This window comes from Colossoma macropomum, unplaced genomic scaffold, assembly GCF_904425465.1.
Source record: "Colossoma macropomum unplaced genomic scaffold, Colossoma_macropomum, whole genome shotgun sequence".
Lineage (NCBI taxonomy): Eukaryota > Metazoa > Chordata > Actinopteri > Characiformes > Serrasalmidae > Colossoma > Colossoma macropomum.
Genome location: NW_023494789.1, coordinates 39,097,697 through 39,120,711, shown reverse-complemented (window position 1 = coordinate 39,120,711; position 23,015 = coordinate 39,097,697). Strand labels below are relative to the sequence as shown.

The window sequence follows — 23,015 nt, the reverse complement described above, 5'->3', positions numbered from 1 at the left end:
CAGCCAGACAATACTGGTTTTCAGCCTTGCCCTTGCATACAGAGATTTCTCCAGATTCTCCGAATCTTTTAATCATATTATGTACTGTAGATGATGAAATTCCCAGGTTCTACTCAGCCTCTCTGGGAGGCTCATTTTATACCAGATAAAGTTACTGATCTGTTGTCAATTAACCTACTTAGTTGTGTGATGTTCCACCAGGTGTGTTTTTAAGCATTACACAACTTTGTCAGTGTTTTGCTGCCCCTGTCCCAACTTTTTAAACGTGTTTCTGGCATCAAATTCAAAATGTGCATATATTAAAAAAATAAATAAATAAATAAAAATAAATAAAATAATAAACAACATTTGATACGTTGTCTTTGTACGATTTCAATTAAATATAGGGTTTAAATGATTTGCATATCTTTGCATTCGTTTAGATTTTGCACTGTGTCCCAACTTTTTTTGGAAATGGGATAATAATAATAATAATAATAATAATAATAATAACTTTATAATGATAATAATAACAATAGCCGTAGTAACAGCAAAAATAATCATAATAATAATGGTTATAATCGTCATGACTCATCTTTTTTTCTTTCTATTCTATAAACTCTCTTTCTAAACTATAAGTTACGTGTAAGAAGTACGTGTTTATTTAAACCGTTGTTGTTGTTTTTTACTGAACCGATCCTATGAATGATATTTGCACCTATTATAACAGTTTAATAACACTCCTATACTGTGGGAGAAACCTTTTCACTCCTCTCACTCATTATGACTCTGGTGTGTTGTGAGTGTGAGCAGCAGGGCGGGGTTTTTTCCGGAATACAGGTGGGGTTTTGAAGGGAGGGTGTGGGTGGTCACTTGGGCGTGCCCGTGTCTGGGAGTTGGCAGGTTAGTCAGGTTTACCTCAGAGTAGCAGCATCACGCCGCGCAGCGCCATTTCATACAAGCGCTCCGTGCTCGACTATCTCTACATGAGAAGCGACTCCGTCTACTCCAAAATGACCCTGGAACCGCTAAGGTCAGCTTTGTCGCTCGGGGAGGTCGGGGAGACGTCGCTGGCTCTGCCCTCGGACCGCAGTGTCCGCTCCGCTCAGCAGAGAGTGCTGGAGCAGGTTTCCACCATGAAGAGGAGCAAGAGCAAATACAGCAGCAGCAGCAAAGGAGGAACCGGAACACTTTCCCCCGCCAGTGAGTCACCTTTACCCTTAGCTAACAGACGATTGTTCAATTTTTATAGACTTTTTAGCCTCATAAACTAAAATAGGCCTAATTATATTAGTTATAGGCCTGCTCAGTTTCTGTTAGCTGTTAGCTGGGATGTGTTTTGTGTTTTATGTTTTATGTTCGTGCTGTGGGCTGTTCTCCTTTCTTTATTCTGCCCTTCATTTTTCACTTCAGACCTTTTTTTCTTCTTTTACTTATTTACTGGTGTGTTTTTGGGTGGACAACATGACAAAAATATTATATAACGATAATTCAATTTTATAGTTTTTCATAGTGTCTTCTTTTACTGTTAAGCTTCAAGTCTGTAAAGAACTTTGAACTGCCACTGATATGAAAAGTGCTGTGTAAATAATAAAGGTATTATTATTATTAGTAGTAGTATTTATTATTATTATTTTCATGATACATGATATGCTTCAAAATATTTGTGTTTTATTAATATATGTTTTATTAAGTTGGAACAGACAAAATAGAACTTGTAGTGCCACATATAAAATACTGAAATAATAATGTTAAAAATCTACAACAACAAAGTTTTTTATTTAGTGTTTTACAATCTGCATGGCACTAAATCCAGTTAAACCCTTTGTAATTAAACATTAATGTTAATGTTTTTTAAGTACTGACAATATCGACGATATGCTCAGAAAAGCGTATTGTGACATAATTTATCACGATAACAATAAAATATTGTCATATTGCCCATTTACCCGGTGTAAATTAAGTGATAAGCCAAAAGTTACTGTAACTTAATCTATAACTTTTAAGATGTTAGTATAAGCAGAACAGAGAGAACCCTGCGTTTGGTCTGTTCAGTATGACGGAAAGCCGTACATGAATGTCTTAACTTTGAAATGTATTTGGTTTTACGCTTATATGCTATAAATATAGAGGCCGGTAAAAATTTAGTAAATATTCTAGTAAAGTACTCAAAGTGTCTTGAGAAGCTGGACGTTTCTGGTGTAAGTCTGTCAGCTGTGAGCTGGACTGTGAAGTTTGAGAAGTTATAGGAGGATAGGAGTTTTTTTGAGTGTAGATGAGTTTACTTTAAATTAAGTTTGTGAATTTATCAGTTGTTTTACTTCCTACAATTTCATAAGCTGAATGCTTGCACAGCTGGTGGACTTGGGAACTGTTTCTGAGGGAAATTTTTGTAATATATATGGCTTGCAGGTTTCAATGGTCCTTTAAAGCAATATATTTGTTCCCTTTGTCTGCATTTGTATCTTCTACGACCTGTGAAAGGGATTTGGGCTCCATTTAGACCTGGAGCTGTAAAGCTTGAATCAAATTAGCTTATTTTGACTTTGCTTGATCAGATTTGCATGTGAGACACAATCAGCATGTGATAATTTGCTGAAAGGACTGAACGAATATGTTAATGCGTTCTTAATTAGACTGATTCTGTGAGTACTCTGTGAGTACTCTGATACAGAGTCAAATGAGATATCTGTATTTTTGTAAATAACAAAGCAAAGTGCACACTGCAAGTACATTAAAGTTAGTCAAAAAACAATTCAATGTAGGTAAGATACGCCAGCCTGCCTCTTATTTTTAAATGCTTCAGTGAAATCGCTTCATGCTTAGTGTTTGCGATGTCTCTTGGATTTGATGTAGTATAACTGTGTCTTTAAAATAATCTTCAATAGGTGTATGTGATTAATACACTGTTATTATTACACACTTATTAGTAGTGTCCCTTCAAGTTCTGAAAACATACATGTAAACACATCATCACTGGCACATGTACACAAACACACATATTTACCTCTAACCAATGAAACGTCTGTGGTCCTCTTCCCTAATTAGGTCCCCAGAGTGACAGTGTGTTTTACGAGTACAAGTTCTTCCCTGGGACACTAAACGGATCAGCCATTATCAATGAAAACTCCATGACTAACGGACATGCAAAAATGGTAAGTTTCATGTATATACATAACCAGTGGACCATATTCATGATTTTTATTCTAAAGAACGAGAATAAACTTGTCCGTTCTTTAATGAGTAACTATAGCTCGTCATCAAGGTACTTTATTCGTGCGTAAAGAAGAGCAGCTACTGTTTCATTGTGCAAGTCTGAACAGGTACAATCTTTGTATATACACCCGATTTCCAGAACACGCATTAATGTAAGAATTTTACTGGAAACCGCCTGCATTTCATTTCCAGGAGTGTCATTAATGTAGATACATATATAGATAGAAATACATATATGGTCAAACATAGTCAACACTGTATACAATAAAGCAAATCAATGGTTTGAATGGTTTCAGTTAAAATAATGTCAATTATAATAGCGAGTTGTAAAATAACCTTCAAACTAAGCTATCCTAAATTCCTTATTTTATTTCATTAAATACCAAAAGAACAAAACACGCAGTTCATCATTATGACTTTTTGACAATAGAAAGAAAAGCAAGTTCCACCCTGAATGACACCATGCAGTTGTTTAGGGGGTTTTGGATGAGTCAGTAATGAGTTATCCTCTGAGCTGAGCATGAGATGAGAAGCAGTAAACAGAGAATTTATAATTTTAGGGAATTTGTAAGTTGTGATAGTTTGATCAAATTTACTTATTTTGATTAGATCACATTTTCATGTAACACGATCAACATGTGATAATTTGCAGCAAGGACTGAGTGAATATGTTAATGCGTTCCCAATTGGAGTCCTGTGATTCTGATTTTTGTGTGCTTTTCAGACTTAAACAGAAAGATCAGCTATACATGTTCGGGATGTCCCAGTCAGGTTCCCCCAGTCCAAGTTGTTTAATATTAAGTGTCCAGTCTAACAACAAACACATTACAGTTAGAAAAATTCAGTGGACTGAAGGAATGCAATTATTTAGAAATGCTGCAGTAAAATCATTTTATGTTTGCCATGTGCGTAGTGTGACGCCATCTGAATGAACACATTAAGGTTTTTTTTTTTAAATGTCAGTTATGGGACTTAGATTGTCGGCTGTTTCAAAGTCGTCAGATAAGAGTGAAGTACTTTGATTGCACTGTTACTATCGCTGTCAAGTGTGTAATATTTTATTTGTGGCCGGTATAACATTGTTTTGATGAAATGCGACCAACTTAACTGTAGTTACAACACAAAACTGATATTACAGGTGGCTGTTGGGCTGGTACATTTTCCACTTTAAAACAGTTCTGCACCGTCAATGTTTGAACTGCTTGTTAACGTCTCAAAACATGCTTTACTGACGCAAGTTGTGGATAATGAGTGTTTATGCCGTCTCTACGGCGGTGGTGTAAATAGAGCTCAGTCAGGTAAAATAGCCTTAAGATCAGGGCTTCAACAGCAGTTCATTAAAACATTCCTTAATCGGCTCCAGCATCGGTCTTTCGGATCACTTTGGGACGTCCGAATGTGTCTTTTAAAAAGACTTGACTCTTTGCCAGCAGTCAGCTTGGTGATAAGCTGTACCTGTCATTGTCTTTTGAGAGTAAAAGTTGAAGCCAGCTGGTCGTAGTCTGTGTCACCCACAGTGTATTAGTCAGAGGAGGAAAGTCATTGTCTCGACAGATTGGAATGGTTAAGTCAGCTATCATTCATAAGCCTGGAGGGAGAGTCTTGTCTAATTTTCTCACCCATAATGTGACAAGCCTGATTACATAAATGTCATCAATAGAAGAAATTAAACGGGTTTTAAAAAAGAACAAAGATGCAGTTTATGCTTTGCCTGTGTTTCTCAAACCAAATCCCCCCAAGCTGTAATTACAATTTTGGGTACTAACTTAAAAATGATGGTTCTTCAAGGGTTATTTAGTAAAGAAAATGGTTCTTTATAGAGCCATGGACATTTAAAAAAACCTTTGCATGATTAAAGGGTTCTTTCTTTGCCTCATGAAAGCGTTCTTCAGATTGATAGAGAATGTGCTGTAGATGTTTCTATATAGAACCTTTTTGAAAAGGGTTCTATATAGCACCAAAAAGAGTTCTTAATCTACAGCACATTCTCCATTGATCTGAAGAACACTTTCATCAGGCATAGAACCCTTCAATCATGCAAAGGGTTTTTTGAGTGTTCATGGATCTGGAACCCTTTTCTTTACTAAAGAACTGTCATTTGTAAGTGTGTGCTTTCTAATAGAGGTGGGCAGAATGGCAAAAATATAATATCACGATACATAATATGCATCACGATATTTATTTTTTCTGACATCTGATCAGTTAGAATAGACAAAAAGAACAAGTAGTGCCATATTAAAAAAAGAAAAATCTGTCAAAACTGTTCACAAGTGATTGTTGTTGAATGTTTTACGTACTGTGCCGCACTGAATTCAGTTACACTGGAATAATTACTCTCTCTTTGTAATGAAACATAAAGTTGGTCAGTGTTCTACAAGTACTGATGATATCCTCAGAAAAGATTTGCTCAGAAAATCATATTTTAACATATTGTGACATACTTTATCATGATAACGTTAAATATTTGCAAAGCCCTACTTTCTAACCTCTGTAAATTGGATGTTAAGCTGTTAGGAATCACGATGTACTCTGGGCAGTGAAATATCAAAGGAACGCTCCATGAACTGCATATTCACAAACCATGAATGCATCATAAATGTAATTATTAATATTATCCTGCCATTGTTGCATGATGTGGTGTGAGACCCATTCGCTACCACACCTGACATGAGTCACGCATTAATGTACTCGCTGTCTACTCGTCCATGTGCTTGCATGTGATTGGTTTCAGTCAACTGTCAGTTATGACAGTCATTTCATATTTTATCACATTGATATTTTGATATGTTCCATTTGTCCACTTTTTAGCATTGTAACAGCATAATGTTGGTGTCCCATTAAAACTTTATATCATGTAAGATAACCTTCTGTGAACATTTTATAACAAATGATCCAAAAGAAATGGTCCAACATTAGTTAGAAGTACAAACACAAAGATTCACCTATACTGTCTTCCTTGTTATTCTTCAGGGGAAGCAGAGTCAAAACGTCATGCACAGGACCATCAGCACCAGGACCTCAAGTTCTCAGAGGAACATAAGCAGCTCCATGTTCCCCAGCAGCCCCCCTGCCGTAAGCCAGCCCCGAGTCGTGCCGGACGGCTATACAGCCAGCCGCAGCCTGGAAATGGCCCCTTCTGTTAACACTGCCAATGCCCGCTGGAGCCAAACCAACAGACAGACAAACAAAGTGGAAAGGAAGCCAAGCCAGCCTCTCCTCAACGGCACTCAAATCATAGGAAATAACACCGTTTATAGAAACAGTACTGTTAATCAGGTCTGTGTCAGTCACACTGTCAACAGGCGGCCACCTTCCAGCCACTCTAACCCAGAAGTTAAGGCATCAGTAGCTGCTAGGAGCAAGAGTGAGAGTAATGGGTGAGTCTGAAGATCAGATGATGCTAAGTTTTCATGTAATTTCCATTTGTTAAGCAGGGAAGCCTTATTTTCAGAGAGGAGCGCAAACTAACAAATAAACATTTTAACAACACCTACAAATAAACAGAAAACTTGAGGTTCATAATCCTGTGTGCAGTACCATAATGTACAAAGGAAATAGAATTGGACTCAATATAGACCCTTGTGGAACACCACTAGTGAAACCTCACTCAAACCCAATGATGAAAGGTTTAGGTTTTTAGTGATCTCTACATTATTGTGTTACAAGGTCAGTCTAGTCACGAAACAGTCAGTCATGAATCAGCATTCTGCCTTTGCTAATGTTTTTTTGGATTTGTTTCCAGGGTGAATGGCGAGGCACGCTCAACTGAGCTCACATTATCGGAGGCAGTGGACTGTCTCCTCAGCCAAGATGAGAATTATCAGCAATTTGGCGCTTCTTTCATTCAGCACAGCACCTTCACAGATGACAAAGCCAAGCAGGAGGTGGGGAAAAATTCAGCTTGGTCAACATTGATGTTAGTTTTGTTAATTGGTGCATGCTACAAATTTAGGTGAATTTTTCCTGCCCTCTGTAAGTTGAAATTATGTCAGCCTTCCTAATGCTTGACTTTCAACATCAGCCTTGTTTCTCAGCAATGGAATGCTGTTATTATCTTCCAAATCCTGCTTGACCCTGTGTTTTATCTGTTTTCCTCCAGCCATGTCTGAGTAGCTGAACACAAACAAAATTGCATCATTTCATACTGTCTCTCTCAAAAGGTGCTAAAGATGAAGGGCATCGCTCCTTTGGTGTCCCTGATGAGCAGCCCCAACCCTCAGATCCAGCAGACAGCGGCATCTGCCCTACGAAACCTGGTCTTCAAAAACCAAGCCAACAAGGAGGAAGTTCAGCGCTGTGGAGGAATCAACCAGGCCGTGCAGCTGCTTAAAGACACAGACTCAGCCGACACACAGAAACATGTGGCTGGTAAGCGTCTGCAGAATCAGAGGAGCATTTGATCCAGTGCAGAGTAGCTGAGTTAGAAAAAACAAAGAACAGAACCCCAGATAGACGTCTGGTAGCTTAACCAGAATGCTTTCCATTCACTGTAATCAAATAAGCAATGGTTTTCTCATATACAGCGGTCATTTACACCAGCATTAGGTCGCAAGCTTAAAATGATGACCAGCGTCGGGACCATGAAGAATACAGACTCATGACCTTTGGACTTTTTTGATGATTAGCATTGCCAAATTAAGTAGACAAAGCTGGCTTTCCATTGTTCTGACCTTTTTTAAAGAGCAGAATATCAAAAAAGCAAATCTGGTTTCATCCTGCTGCGCTGCCTAAAGGTAACATAAATCCCTTAGCTAAGTCAGTGGAAGATTGGCAGATAAATGAAAATGATATATATTCTCTTCTTTGTGAAGCGCCTCAGCTACAAGTCTATGCTAGTAGATGATTCGCGTCTTCCTTTCACCGATCAGGTCCACCTTGTCATATCCAAGTCAAACTCACTTCATCTTAAACATTCCATAAAGATGATTTTAACTCTTTGTAATACGAGGCCACACATTATTTAGGGAGGTTGACCTTGTTGTGTCCCTGTTTCAACTTAGGTCTCCTGTGGAACCTTTCCTCAGCGGACAATCTGAAGGCTGAGCTGCTCCGCAGTGCTCTGCCTGTTCTCACAGAAACCATCCTGGAGCCGTTTGCAGCCACCACAGACCACACTGCCCACCCTGATCTGGACCCTGAGAGCTTCTATAATGCCACAGGGTGCCTGCGGTAAGCAAAGTTTGTTGCTTTTGGGCAGATTTTGGGCAAAATTTGATAAATTAGATGCACTATGTTTAGCATTTTTGTTGATTTTAGGTCTTTTTCAATCATCATTATTGGCAGATATGATTGGCATGGAAATGCATGAAAATGATTGCCATTGAAGAGATTTTTAGATTTGATCAATATTTCAAAGCTGTATTTGATGGTGTATTTAATGTACTCCAGAAGAGCAAAACGTGTCAGCAGAGCTGGGTTTCTGGGCTAAACTGTCCAACAGAGCAAGTTTCTGCTTAAGCAAGAACAATCACCTCATTATACGTCTGACACTACGGCTTTGCCCTCCAGCTCACTCTCGGCATAGAAAACAAATCTAAATCTAATATTGACCAAATGTATTTGAATTGCTCTTGATTAAGAAGCGCCACCTGGGTGTCTTGGATATGAACGTGAGAACGTGCTGTGTGCACGTTTGCTCATCAGGCTTAGATCAAGCCAAGAGATTATGCAGATGTCAAGAGAAGGGAATGTCCCAGTGTTATGCAATGGGCTTATTACGTTTCTTTGCCCACAGAAATCTGAGTTCAGGTAAACTGGCGAGCAGGCAAGCCATGCGCAACTGCAAGGGCCTGGTGGACTCACTGGTCAGCTACGTACAAAACTGTGTGGACTCAGGCTACCACGATGATAAGGTACCTTCTTTTGCTTGCTCTGTGGCCTGTTTGGATTTTGCCTCTATAATGGTTAATTGATGTTGAGGGTAGGGCAAGCTCATCTAGGATCAAATTAAACATTGATGTTAAATTTTGCATGTAGATGTCCTTCAACACATGCCAGGGTGTGATTGATGTGGTTAGCTGACACACAGATTATCATGCCATTATCGCCTATTTAAAAGCACACCTTCGAGTAATGTGCGCCCTTTTAATTTCCATGATGTGTATTGACTAGACTTGTCTGGAAAACCTTGGCAGAAGCCACTGGCCTCACCCACCATATGTTATATCACTCGCTTTACATAACAGTAATGAGGATGTTTTTCTGGTATTGTTTCCACTTTTACATCAGCAGTTCAGCAATGCACATGCACTTGTTGTGATATAAATGTACAGTATAATACACATGGCTTAAGGTTCTATCAGTAACACGTATGTGCCTTTTCGCCTGGACTAACAGCTGTTTACTGTTTGTCTGCAGTCTGTGGAGAACTGTGTGTGTATTCTGCACAACCTCACATACCAACTGGAGAGCGAGGCGCCTACCGTCTTCAGCAAGATGAACGCCCTGGCAGGATATGCTAACCGCCGCGCAAACGCCACAGACACCGGCCCCATAGGCTGCTTCAGCAGCCAGAGCCGCAAGATCCAGCAGGAGGTTAGTTTAACATGAGCAAAGCCCAAATACAAGAACCATTTGGACAAGGATAAGACACATGCAATATATGTATCGCATCATAGCTTTCAAGCATTTTGGAATGTAAAAAGACCAGGAAGAGACTAAAGCAATAAACTCACCTTTTTATGAGTATTTTCTTTGAATTTTGGGGTAAATAACTTTAAAAAGGAAAGAAAAATGTAAAGAAAAATAGCCTTTTTAAAGAAAAATAACTTTTTATAAATTACAATTTATGGCTGAAAATTAATCAGTTATTAATTCACACATTTTTCAAACTCATAAGAACTGCGATTTTTATCATAACCCACAAGGATTAAATTGAGATTTTTTGCATGTAGATCAGTCAGAAGCAACAGTACACGCACATGATACATATGTGACAAGACAACCACAGCTCGGTAGAGGGTAATACTGCTGCTCTCCTCGTAGCAGCTGGGGTTCGATTCCCTGGCTCTGCAAGAACACCAGGTTTTACCAATAAGAGTACTTGGGCAAGACTCTTAACGCTACATTCACCTACATCTGTAACGTGATTAAATGGTAAATAGCTAAGAGCGTCTGCCAAATGCGTAAATGTAACTGTGTGGCGCACTATGTTCAGCGCTCAAACCAGAAAAAGTGGGTGTGCTGGTCTTTTTGGCCAACTAACAGCCCTAATTTGTAGAAAATGGTCACCATTTAAATCTGAAAAATCACAATTGCATATTTTCCCAAAATTGTCCAGCCTTGTTACTCTACTGTGCAGTCCTAATACCCTTCACAAAGTAAACGATGTAAAAGTAGATGTGACCGTGTATTGTATTATATATACACTGTCCTTTTTTCATGTGCTCACTTGCATCTCTTGTTCTCTGTACATTCACTGTGTTGCAGAACTTTGACTATCCAGTGATGGAGGATAACAACCCCAAAGGCCAGAGTTGGCTTATTCACTCACGAGCCCTGCAGTCCTACCTGTCTCTTCTGGGTTCCAGCGAGAGAGAGGGCACTCAGGAGGCGTGCTGCGGAGCTCTGCATAACCTCACTGCCAACAAGGGCATCGTAAGACCTCACCCATAGCCTTTAACTTTCAAATCATGAGTCATATGTCCGGCCTGGTTTCAGCCAGGAAAGCATTACTAGAATGGTATATATAAAATAGGGTTTAAGTTATCTGTTGATTTGACCCAGAAAACTTCAGTTTTATTCTAGGAATCGTTAACATTTTAGGTCTTAGAGCTGTAAAGGTTGTTGTTTTGCTGTACTGTTTAATGATTATAATGATAATGTATTACTTATGCCTTGCTCAGATCTTTCTATAATAATACAAAATTGCTATAATAGTACAAGACATATTTCATAAAATGACAAACAAGTCGTAGCACAGTTCTGGTACAGTTCCAGAGGAGTAGTGACTGGGAGTTCCTAATCTAAGGGGCAGTTATGTTCTGGTACCCCTTGTAGGCACTGAATGTTCTAGCACCAGTAGTGGAAAGCAGGCCTGTGCCAGCAGATCTGAGAGTGTGAGGTGGAAGAGTTCAGAAAGGTGATAAGGGAAAAGTTCATTATGTGCTTTATCTGCCATAATGAGGAGTTTAAATTGAATGTAAGCTGTCTTGAGAAGCCAGTCAAACTAGTAAAGAACTGAGATGTGTACAATGGATATGTAAAGAGTAGTGTGCATTTTAATGAGGGGTTTAACAAGGAGACCAGCCAAAAATATTGAAATATAATTACTATGGGCGTCAGTCAGTGAATTAATTTAATTTCGATTCTTTAGAAAACTATTCAATGCATCACAAAATCTCAGATTTCACTGTCATCCACTTATTGTGGAACAATTAAAAGTAAAAATATGAAAAAATATGCCAATTAAATGACTTGAGGAACTGCATACTAGTAGAATACAGCCAATAAAAATAATTTTAATATATATTTTTTCTTCTTATGCTTAAACGTTGCCCAATAATTGTATTTTGTTAAAAAATTGTGTATACTTTATTGAATATTATCAATTATAAAACACTCTTCACATTCTAAAATCATTGTAATGTAATCGCCACCTTCACATTCCTGTATCATGATGCACTGATGGGTTATAGCATCTCTACTAATTACGTAATTAATTACAAACAACAATTGAACAATTCTGATATTTTAAAATCAATGCAGTTGAATTGCCACCATCAGATTGATGCATCATGATGCATCTGCGTTTCTGCATGTCTGGTAATTACATAATTAAGTGCATAGTTAGCTACTTAGTGGCCTCCGTATACATCTGATTTACCTTCTGTATCAGATTCAAATCATAATTAAAATATATCCTTTTTTACAAACACAAATATGTAACAGTTGAAAGATTAGAATTGACCTTTTGCTGTTTCAGTGAGCTACGAGTGAGAAATATTTCATACGAGATTACGAAATGTAGTTCTTTAAATATATAAATGTCTACTAAAAATCTACTAGGCTGTCACTCTCATTATAGTGCTTAAAAAATCAATCTGATGTGTTTTGTAGGTGTCGGACGTGTTAAGTCAGACCATCGTTCAGAAGCTGAATGGTCTCCAGCACATCTCTCCTCTGCTGCAGTCTTCCAACCCCAGTGTGAGGGGCAGCGTCACTTCACTGCTGGGCAATCTCTCCCGAGCCCCACGTTTGCAGAGCATTGTGGGTAAGCACAACAGGCCCTTATTCATATGTCCTGTGTGTCATCAGATATCGGTGGTGATTCAGCAGACAGGTAGTCTGTTTTAATGTAATTATGTTTTGTATGTCTTTCTGTATACTCAGTTAGTCCTGCTGGTGCCATGATAGTTGTTACTGGTCATAGATTGTGCTCTGTGATGTTGGATCAGTGCTGCATTGCTAGTTTTGTTGCATTGCTGGAAAAGGAATGTTTTATTTAATATTAACCTCTTAAACTCTCAGACGTGTATGTGGATCTTCGCTTTGATTATTTACGTTATGGAAATAAAATATGTGATGTGTTATTTTTTCACCCACTGCTTTTAGACTCTATAATGAGTCATTTTATGACCAGGGCAGCACTAACTTCCTGCTCCTGGGTTGATGATTAATAAGGTTGATAATACTAGTACTGTACCGCTGGCACATATTCTTAGCCTTGTACTATAGTACTACAGAGTTCTATGTAAATAAGGCCAAGGTACCTGCTTGTTTTGGACTTGTAAATTGTGCTGCTTGTGTTATTGTACTCAAAAAATATGACTGCTGTTCTACATTGACAGCTACCTTGTGCAACTTTTTTTGCATTCTTGCAAAAAAAGAAAATATATATATATATATATATATATATATATATATATATATATATATATATATATTTCCAAATAAAAACATTTTTAGTGTGTGAAAAAGTCTTTTTCTAAGGTTTCTTAGGTTAGTGGCGTAACATTCTGCGATGTCCCTTCATGTTTTAAAAAAATACATTTTTAACAGCCAAAGAAAATCTGAAATAGTTTTATAGTGCGAAACAAAGCTAAACAATGTAAAGCTCTATATCAGTGTCAATATTGCTTTTTAACACCAGACCTGCGGGTCTGGCAAAAATGCGTTAACAAGGCTAAAGTTGGCAGGTTTTTGTTTGAATATTCTGTTCCACCTTAAATGGAGCTGCTGTTGCATTCTGGCAACTGTACAAGACCCTGAATATAACTGCTGCTTCATTTGAGGTGGAACGTAAAATTTGAATAAGAAGCCAACTTCAGCTTTGTCGAACTTCTAAAGTCTTTTGTCTCATGCAGGCGCCTCATACGCACGTGCCTTAGACTATTAGACGGAGCTGGAATTCGGAAAATATTACAGTGATTCATACTTCAATACCAGCTGTTCAACAGCTTGTTTCACGTAAAAGGCCCTGACTGACAAATAAACTTGTGTTCTGCCCTTGATTTATGAGATATGTCTTAAGATGGCAAACTGGATAACTGAATAAGAAGGTCTTAACTGAATAATAAGCCTTGGGTTTAAGGAGTTAATTTGCTTTATAGTGTGATAGGCGTTGGTTGTTAGATTGATAGTTTTTCTATATATTTTTCTATTTTCTATTTGTGTGGTGTCAGTGTAGGTGTTGTGTTGTTGGGTTGTGTGGTGGTGTGTTGCACTGGATGATTACATGTTCCCTGTTTTTGACTAAGCCATGTTGTGTCTTCGCTGCAGCTCGTCAGGCTCTTCCACAGCTGGTCCGTACCCTGACCGCTGGTGTCATAAATGATTTTTCTCCCGAATCTGACAGCACCATAGCAACAGCCTGCAACACTATAAACAACCTCCTGAGGGTGGAGCCTGAGATGTCGAAGCAGTTGCTGAACAACCCCTTGATCAACTCGTTGAATGACATTAGTCAAAACATGTAAGTGCCTTATTGCGAAACCAAAATTGCGCTCCAGGTGACGAGACAGATTGAGACGGGTCCCGGAGTGTTCTGTTCGAGAGACGGGCTCTGTAATGTGTCCTTTGTGTATTGTTTTGACAGATCCTTGCCCAAAGCCAGTAAGGCAGCTGGGGTTCTCCTACACAGTCTCTGGTCAGAGAAGAACATTCAGAGCTTCCTCAAGAAGGTGAGTTCTTTAAGTACTACAAATCCCTTAAGGCCTTTTACAGATTAGTCCATGCTTAACTCACCGACGGCCAAGTAGGTGACGTCATTTGATTTCCATGGAATAAATTCATGCAAGATTTCAAAAATTTGCTCCAAATAGTTTTTAGTTATTAATTTCTAATATTTGTCCCAGCAGGTTCTAAATTGCATAAGAAATAAGTAACCTGTCAGGTACTTTTACTAAACTTGTGAACAATACTATTGTTAATTTCTGTGATATTTTAAGTAGGGGTGCATCAATACCGATACTGGTATCAGGGTATCAGCCTAATACCATACTCATTTACTCGTACTCAACCTCATAAAAATGTCCGATACCATATGACACCCTGTAATGTAAGCCTAGTGTATGCTGCCACACTAATGAACAAAAGACTCGAGCTGGCAGTGAACGTAGGTCTGCCTGCAAAGTGTAGCTGACCCCATGGGGGCCAGACACAAAGTAACTGGTCACTTTAGACATTCCATCTTGGTATATTCCCGTCAGGAATACACTGCATGATTTTAGCCCATTTTTAAGCTCACCCAAGCACAATTACAACCTCTTCCATAATATGGGTGGAGACATGTAGGCTGGCAAAACGGAGGCAAAAAAGTCAACATTTACTACCAAAGTCCATATATGCTGACTTTAGTCTGCTTGACCAAATAGAATTGCGAGGTATAAACGTCAAAAACAGCAGCCCCTTTTTTGGGAAAATATAGGGTCTTTTTTTGTCATGAAGTTTATATCTCATGGTGTAGCTTCAAATATTTCATGCTGAAATAAATGATACTTAATACTCAGTAAGGCTTAATACATGTCTGACCCTTAGTGTTGTATTTATGCCCAATTAAAAGTCATTCTGTAAGCAGATAAACTCATTATTTTAGATGCAATTTAGAACCCAATGTTTAATGCACAGCAGGCCTACATTTGTGTGCAGATGCCTGGGTACCTGGTTAAACACATTGGACATATTTAGGATCTAATATATTTGTTATACTCAGCGAATAAATAGAAATTGCTCACTAAGATAAGCATCAAAATAAAAATATTTAGTTTATATAAAAATATAAAATATATAAAATATAAAGTTTCTTCCCAGCAGAGCAAGTTCGCAAAAGTTTAAGCGTGCCTGGTCAGATGGCATATTCGTTTATTTTCTGAATTAAAATAAGGTACAAAACCCGTCTATACGCTTCTGCTCATTTTATATTTTACGTTTTATTCTTTTTTCCTATAAACTCAAAAATTATACACTGTGCATTAAAAGTTGTAGGCTGTTCGGTAGAGGATGTGTTAACTTATTTTCACTTACAAAAATGAACAAAACATGTAGGTTGACTGGGGTTGTCCAAACTTTTGCATATGGCTATATAAACTCATATCCCAAAGAAATGCTCATGAGAAATCTTCCTACAAACTAGCAAATTAGCATTACTTTGATAGAGAGACACCACACCAAATAACCAGTGCTCAAACCTCAGAATCTTTTTTTCTTGACACAGTAGAGCTGAGTTTCTGTGTGAGGGCAGAGGCGGGGGTGTTAAAGTGTGTTCTCCCAGGGTTGGGTGTGGAAGGGAGGATCAATCTGGGTGTGTGTGGATGCCTCACCCAGCCTGTAATGAAGCAAGAGGAGGGGCTGAGCAGAAGCGGCTGTGTGTGTGTGTGTTTTGGAGAATGTTCTCTTGTTTGGGTGTAATCAGCGGTGTGCAGGTGAAAAGGGCTGTTGAGCGAATGTGTGTATCTTGGAAATTGAATAGCTGTGGAATCTGACCACACTACCTCCTATGACAAAAGCTTGTTTCTTATCTAAAGCTCAGGATTGTCAGAGGTGGAGGGTCACAGCACTAACTACTGGCTCTTAGTTTTCTCTTTCTACGTTAAACGACTCTTGACGAGACTGGGAGCAAGTTGTCAAACTTGTTCATTCATAAAACTGGTTCTGTAATTGCTGCCTCGGGTGCTGGCCTTTTTCCCCTCATTTGCACACTGTTTTCATATTCAGCATTGGCATATTTGTGCTAGTATCATCTGTGACTGGGAAACTAAATAGCAAAATTTTCAGCATTCAGTTAATCCTGCAGTGTTAACTCATGTCCAGCTGGATTTTACTGAACTTTGTACAGTCACATGCACAAGTTTGTACACCCCCAGTCAAATGACATGTTTTGTTGATTTTCTAAGTGAAAGTAAGGTAACACATCCTCTATGGCAGGGGTGTGCAAGTCGAACACACCCACTAAACTTGACAATTAACAGATGAATGTAATCAGGTGTGCTTGAGGAGGTAAATCACCAAACTGTGCTGGACACCAGTTCTCCAGGACCAGAGTTGTGCAGCCCTGTTCTGCAGAGAACACACTTAAATATGGCAAATTCTACTGCACAGTTTCCATTTATTTGTTAGGTTTAACATTTTGTAAAAATAAAACATAAAATATAAATTGTGCCAAAACCTCTGCACAGGTATTTTTTAATGTTATATAAAATATACATCATTATATATATAAATAATGTGTAGTGTTCTTGTGTTTGTCATGCAGTGGTCTGGTGGACCAGTGGTCTCTGGTCACAAAACGTGTTTTGCTGATGCACAGTTACTGTTTATCTGCTGAATTTAACATATTGGAAAAAAAATAAAACATAAAATGTGGCCTGTGCAGAACTTATGGATTATTTTATATTTTATATATATGTATATTAACAGGAAAATGTCATATTTAAGTGTATTCTCTGGAGAGGATGCGTTCACTTAGATAATCCACTAAACGTGTAATTTGACCAAACTGTGTGTGTACAAAACATTTATATATCTATAAAGCTGTCTGAATCATTTCAGCATTGTTTTCCAAGTGAACTTTTCTATATAAAAATTGTAATAACGTGATGTTTTTTTGTTTATTTTCCAGCAAGGGATGAATAAGAAGTCATTTGTGAATGACGTAACTTCAGCGGCTCTCAGGTCTGTTCAAGTTATCGAATGAAACGATCATCTGGGCAAGGGGCTTCCGCAAATTCCTGCTGTATAGAACTTCACACACTGTATAACAGTCAGTGAAATGAATGCTGTATTCTTGTAGCAAAGCTAAAAGTATAATGGGAATTTGCTTTAAACCAGTTTTAAAAGTAAAGAACTGCAGAGTTAAAGAAAAAGTGGCAATAAAGAGAATTTTCATGAGCTTCACAGGTCTAGGTTTGTACAGAAGTGGTAATGTTCTCTATTACTATTACTATTACTTTCTAATTTCATGTTGGATTTTGTTTTTTGGTTTGTTTGTTCATGCATGAAAGTGGTTTGATGAGAGGACATAATGTTTTCTTGATATTTTTATAAAGCAGTTTTCCTTTTCAATCATAAAACCAAGTTTTTCTTTTTTGAATAATTGCAATTTTTAACACCATAGGTCTAATATCATTAGAAGCACTAAACTGTTGGCCTGGAAGGGGAGCTTTTTTTACCTCAATTTGTTCAGTGTTTTTGTTTTGAATATATTCGATTGTGTATGTGGAGGAATATAAAACAATATTTGGGTTTTGGCTCCTGCTGACCTGTTAAGGTTAGCATTAGGGTGAGGTATCATGAGACACCTAGTTATTATCGTTGTTATTATTTGCCTTCCATTATTCTTTGTCTTCTGCTTTCACACTGCCTTGCTGTTTAAAGTGGGGTTTCAGTTGCAGCCTCAAGTTTCAGTGTTTCAATTATCAATCATTTATTTGTTCAGCAGAAACCAAATAAAGTTTTCTAAAAAGCTACACTGTGTTAGTGTTCAGATGTTGTGTGTCATGTATTTTTTTGTTGGTGTTAATCAGATGATGGTGACACGTACCAGCAGACAAACGGTTGCAACGCCCTTATTAAAGCAGTGCCCCGTTGTTGTACGACTTCGGCAAATGCGGGTTTCTCACAGTCTCACTGTTTCTGTATGGCAAAAATAATGAGTCATTTAAGTGACTCACTGAAACAGAACAGGCACAAGCATATAAAGTTATTATATGGCAATCTGGCTGAGCTCGAATCTTGTTTCACCAGCTTGAAGGCGTTCAGTTGACAAACGGAAGAGTGTATCTGTAACATCGAAGTGCTGACACTGCTTTTCTTCATTCTTGGCATATTTTAATACCCTGCTGTCATTTAGTATCTCTGGGTGTCTTCACTCCACCTATTTCCTCACTTTGTACTGACACTTGACTGCCAGAGAACGCGATAAGCTCTTGTCAAGCTTGGGAAGCACAGAGAACACTGTCAAATTTCATTGTGATTTATGGGTGTAGAGTGTGGGACGGTGGTTTTGGATGTGGTTATTAATGTGGATATGTTTACATAGTTTCCATTACAGTTGAGTTCCACTACAACACGCATATAAATTCGTTTTAGTGTGAGTCTTAGTCACATTTAGGAGAAGGCAGGGGTGCAAATTTGCTCTGATAAGTGTGGGACCAACATCAGGTGGCCTTACAATCGTAGAACTGTGTAAAGAAAGTAAGCCTACAATGACACTTATCATAGTGATATGCTTTATATGGCAATTTTAAAGCACATTGATAAATGAGAAGAAAAAGCAAAGACTGTTAATAGCTGTTATGGGTTACGTCAACAAAGGATTTTACAGTAGTGTCAAAAACAATTGCAGTGCAGCTTAGTACTTCTTTCTTGTTGTCTTTACTGACTCTAACTAAATGAAACAACAATCTATTTTGGCTTTAATTAGAGTTTTAAACTGTACTTGACATCTACATAATAACTGATATCCAACAGCTCAGCTGTGTACTTTGACAACCATCCTGCAACCCCCAAAATTGTCTTGCATGGTTTGTAAAAGGTCCTCCGTCCCCCCTGAATTTGCACCAGTGATTCTAGATTTTGCTTATTATTACATTTCTGAAGAAAGTCACCATATCTTTGATGAACTCATGCAGGCTAAAGCTTGTAGTACATAAAAAATGGTAAATTCTCATCCATTTGTTTTTACTTCTTTTTAACTATATGAAAATACTCTGTGTGTATATGAACCAATAGACTTTATGAACATTCATAAATGTTCATATGTTCTATTGTTGTAAATGAAATGTAAGAGTGAAAAACTTTTTAAAATGTAAACCTGTTAAGACATATAAGCCTCAAAATGGTGTACCTGTTCAGTACTGTTGAATTGTGTTATTTATACGAAGCAAAATACCTTATTTTTAATATATATATATATATTTATACAATAAATAGACAAAATACCGCTACTAGTAGGCCACCATTTTTGTTGTGGCATCAAGGTTGCTCTTTCTGTATTGTCCATTGAGGAACAGCGAACTAAATATCTGATATAATGTTTTATAATTATGATTTATATCATATCAAATATATAATTTAGCCATTCAAACTTTATCTATGGGTCAATGACGTGATGCCTAAATTTTCTGTACCGACAGCATTTTTTTCAGTTTATAAAAGGTTCAAATGCATACATAGGTACTATATATATGTAGTACCTCTCCCAACATATCTGCTCACTTTAACTTTGCGAAAAATATTTGTTAATTGTAATTTTACTATTACTTAAAGGGTCAAAATATCATGTGGTGTGACCGTCCGGCCATGACTCCTGTTTTGAAAACTTCTTTGAAATTATTCTAAACCTATTCATTTTTATTTTTTATCCCATTTGGCATGATTTCCAAAGTGTTTTGTCATCCTGTTCAAACCTGCAAAGCATTTCTAATTTTATTTACATCATAACATACAAACAAACTTTGTCCGATGATGTCCATTTTATGAAAATATCATGTGGTGTAACCATCAAGAAACGGCCACTTTGGGACATTTATGTTAAAACTATCTCAAAAACAGATTACATCATATAGCAGTTTGCCAAAGGACCCATGGAAGCAGCAAGCAGGTTTGTAAGTCTCTCTGAAATTTGGGAAAAAATAACCTTTTTAACGGAAAATATACAAAATTACAAATAAATATTTTCATGATAAATTTCATAGTTACCTTTTGTGGGAAGCTAGCCTATTTTCTTTCAGTGGCCAGTTCTGTTCCGGTAAATTTTGACTGAACTTGAAAACATCATGTGGTGCGACCAAATATCATGTGGTGCGCCCGATGCAGAGTGTTTTCTATAGTAGATATATGTCATAGATTGGCAGTTTTTTGTGCTTTATATTCTAATGATGACTTATATACATAAAGTACTTTGTTTTAGAGTTTTTGGAATTGATTTAAATGCAATTTGAGTAATTTTTTTCTAATATTTTGTGATACAAGTTTATGTTAAATCATTGTAAATTCACGTACCTTTCATTTATATATTTATAACTGTTTTAATTTATTTTACCAGATACCATTGTAAATATCTCTCACCATAGGCAACGTGTTAAGTTTTCTGACTCTGTAGCAAGAGTAGAGTACCTTGCTAGGATAGAAAATATATATAATATATAATATATATATATATATATATATATATATATATTTTTTTTTTTAAATAAAAATTGTTCTTGTGTATATTTTTTCATTACCTTGAGGAGGAAATGTATTATTTGTTAACATTGCATCTGCTGTCATTTAACATTAGTCCAAAATGAAAATAAACCATACAATGCAGATTTATGGCATGATGCTGTATTACATTACTGTTTTTTCTTCAGTTTCTTCAGTTTTACCTAAAAAATTACTTTGTGGTAACAATTCAATTAGCTGTACTCAACTTTAGAATTTACTTTGATTAAAAAAAAATTCATTCAAAGTAATTGTTTAGTTAGTAAAAATTTGTTAATTTACTTGTTACCACATTAAGTAATTTTTTAGGTTTAACTAAGAATCTTTTTTACTGTGTACCAGTATGGCAAGGAAAGGGTCCCTAGGTAAAAATAGTATAATAGGAATAGAATTTGTCCTGTTTTGTCACCCACTTTTATAAATGTGGGATTTGCATTTGAAAGAAGAGACAACAGAGTTTGAGCTTTGTGGTGTGTCAGTTTCATGTACCAAACTTTTCTTATTCAACAATGCCAATGTAAGTACAGTTTTTCACCTTTAAACTCAGCAGATAAACAGAAATTTAGAAACACTTTTGCATATCACTATACAGCACTAAAAATCTTTCTGTCAACACATTGTAAAAAGTGGCTTGTTAGTTCAACCTAAAAAAATTAATTCATGTAGTAAAAAAAAGCAATTAAACGAGTCTTATTCAATTAAAAAAATATGAATAGAATTGCTTATTCAAAGTATTTATTTAGGTTAAATAAAACTAATAATAACAATAAACAATAGATAATGAAATGTTTGTTCTAAACAAAGCCGTGAATGTGCTGCACTTATGATTTGTGAAAAGACTTTTAGTAAAAAAGTTTATGAAACATTTGACAAATCTTTAAAATTATGATAAATCTGGTTCAAATCTATTTTTTGTATGGAATTTACTGTTTATTGATCTTTGTAAATAGTTTTGAAGATATTCATGTCATTTGGAGCGACTCCTCATCACGTGGTGCGACACATAACAGCAATAACTCTTAAATTTAAAATAAAATATCTAATTTTTGTGGCTGAGATGTTAATCGCTGATGCAGTATGTTTTAGTTAATGGCTTTTTTAAAAAACATTTTATAAGTTTTATGCGATTTGCAGGAAAAATAAGTCATAATAAAAAAAGGTCAAAATAAGTCAAAGTAAATGTTACTTCATTTAAGAAGGCGACTGAGACAATACAGAACAAAAATATGAGATCATTATTTAAGAAACTCAGAAGTAATGCAAAACATGTTTCTAAACACTTCATACTACTGAGAACTTGCAAAAAAAAAGGTGTGTGTGTCAAGGAAATGAATCAATTTTGAGATAAATCATGGTCGCACCACATGACTTTTTTAAGTCATTTCATCTAGATGAAAAAATACTAAAATAACTTAATCTCATATTTAAATATGAATTTATGGGTTCACAACATTCTCAGTGTTTGAACAGTTGCAATAGATATATTTATTTTTTGTATTTTAAAATTGGCCTATTGAAAATCCTTATACATCAATGACCCCTATAGAGTGACATTACCTGAAGAAAAAATGATTAGACGTCATTATTAGTATGACATCATCACGGTGCGACAATGGTGACCTAGTAGTAGAGGGCTTTTTCCTATTTCTCATTTATGATAAACAAAACATTTCCGTTTGGTTTATATATCGTATTGGAGTAGTACTGCACATGTACACCATTTTGTGGGCTACAAGTCGTGTCCCCTTTTAGCGGAAAGAGCCAAATAATGTAAAGTTTATATACTAATTGTGAAGTTGCTGAACCAATTGACCGTTTGCAGATGAATGATTGACATGCCTCTTAGCCAATCACAGACGTCTCTGAGCGCGGCTTCCTCAATTAAGCGAAAGCAAAGCCTGCAGCGAAAACGGTCTTGACGGTACATTAGCCAGAATTAGATTAGGGAAAGATGTCGCTGAGGAACGTAGCTATAGTTCCTGACAGTCGTTGTCCGGATCATTTGGTGAGTCTTGTTTTTGTTTCACTCCTGAAGCTGTTTTGGGTTAATCTATCTAACTATTTAGAGGACCAAACCAAAGTCCCTCTAACCAAACTCCCAGCTCAACGGCAAAACTATTACCTGACAGAATTACTGGCTCTAAGATAAGCTGAGCTTTGTTTGGGTTTCTGTAAAT

General features: G+C 36.9%; 1 protein-coding gene across 1 annotated transcript; it reads left to right on the top strand.

Annotated features, from left to right (window-relative positions):
* Positions 1–876: 876 nt before the first annotated feature.
* On the top strand, positions 877–18,117 carry pkp1b (plakophilin 1b). The gene is made up of 13 exons (XM_036571267.1): positions 877–1,182; positions 3,028–3,134; positions 6,166–6,572; positions 6,938–7,079; positions 7,356–7,563; positions 8,196–8,364; positions 8,930–9,047; positions 9,553–9,729; positions 10,624–10,791; positions 12,253–12,406; positions 13,915–14,107; positions 14,231–14,315; positions 17,252–18,117. Exons 1-13 carry the CDS (start codon positions 966–968, stop codon positions 17,324–17,326), a joined length of 2,220 nt encoding a protein of 739 aa, XP_036427160.1. The 5' UTR covers positions 877–965; the 3' UTR covers positions 17,327–18,117.
* Positions 18,118–23,015: the final 4,898 nt, after the last annotated feature.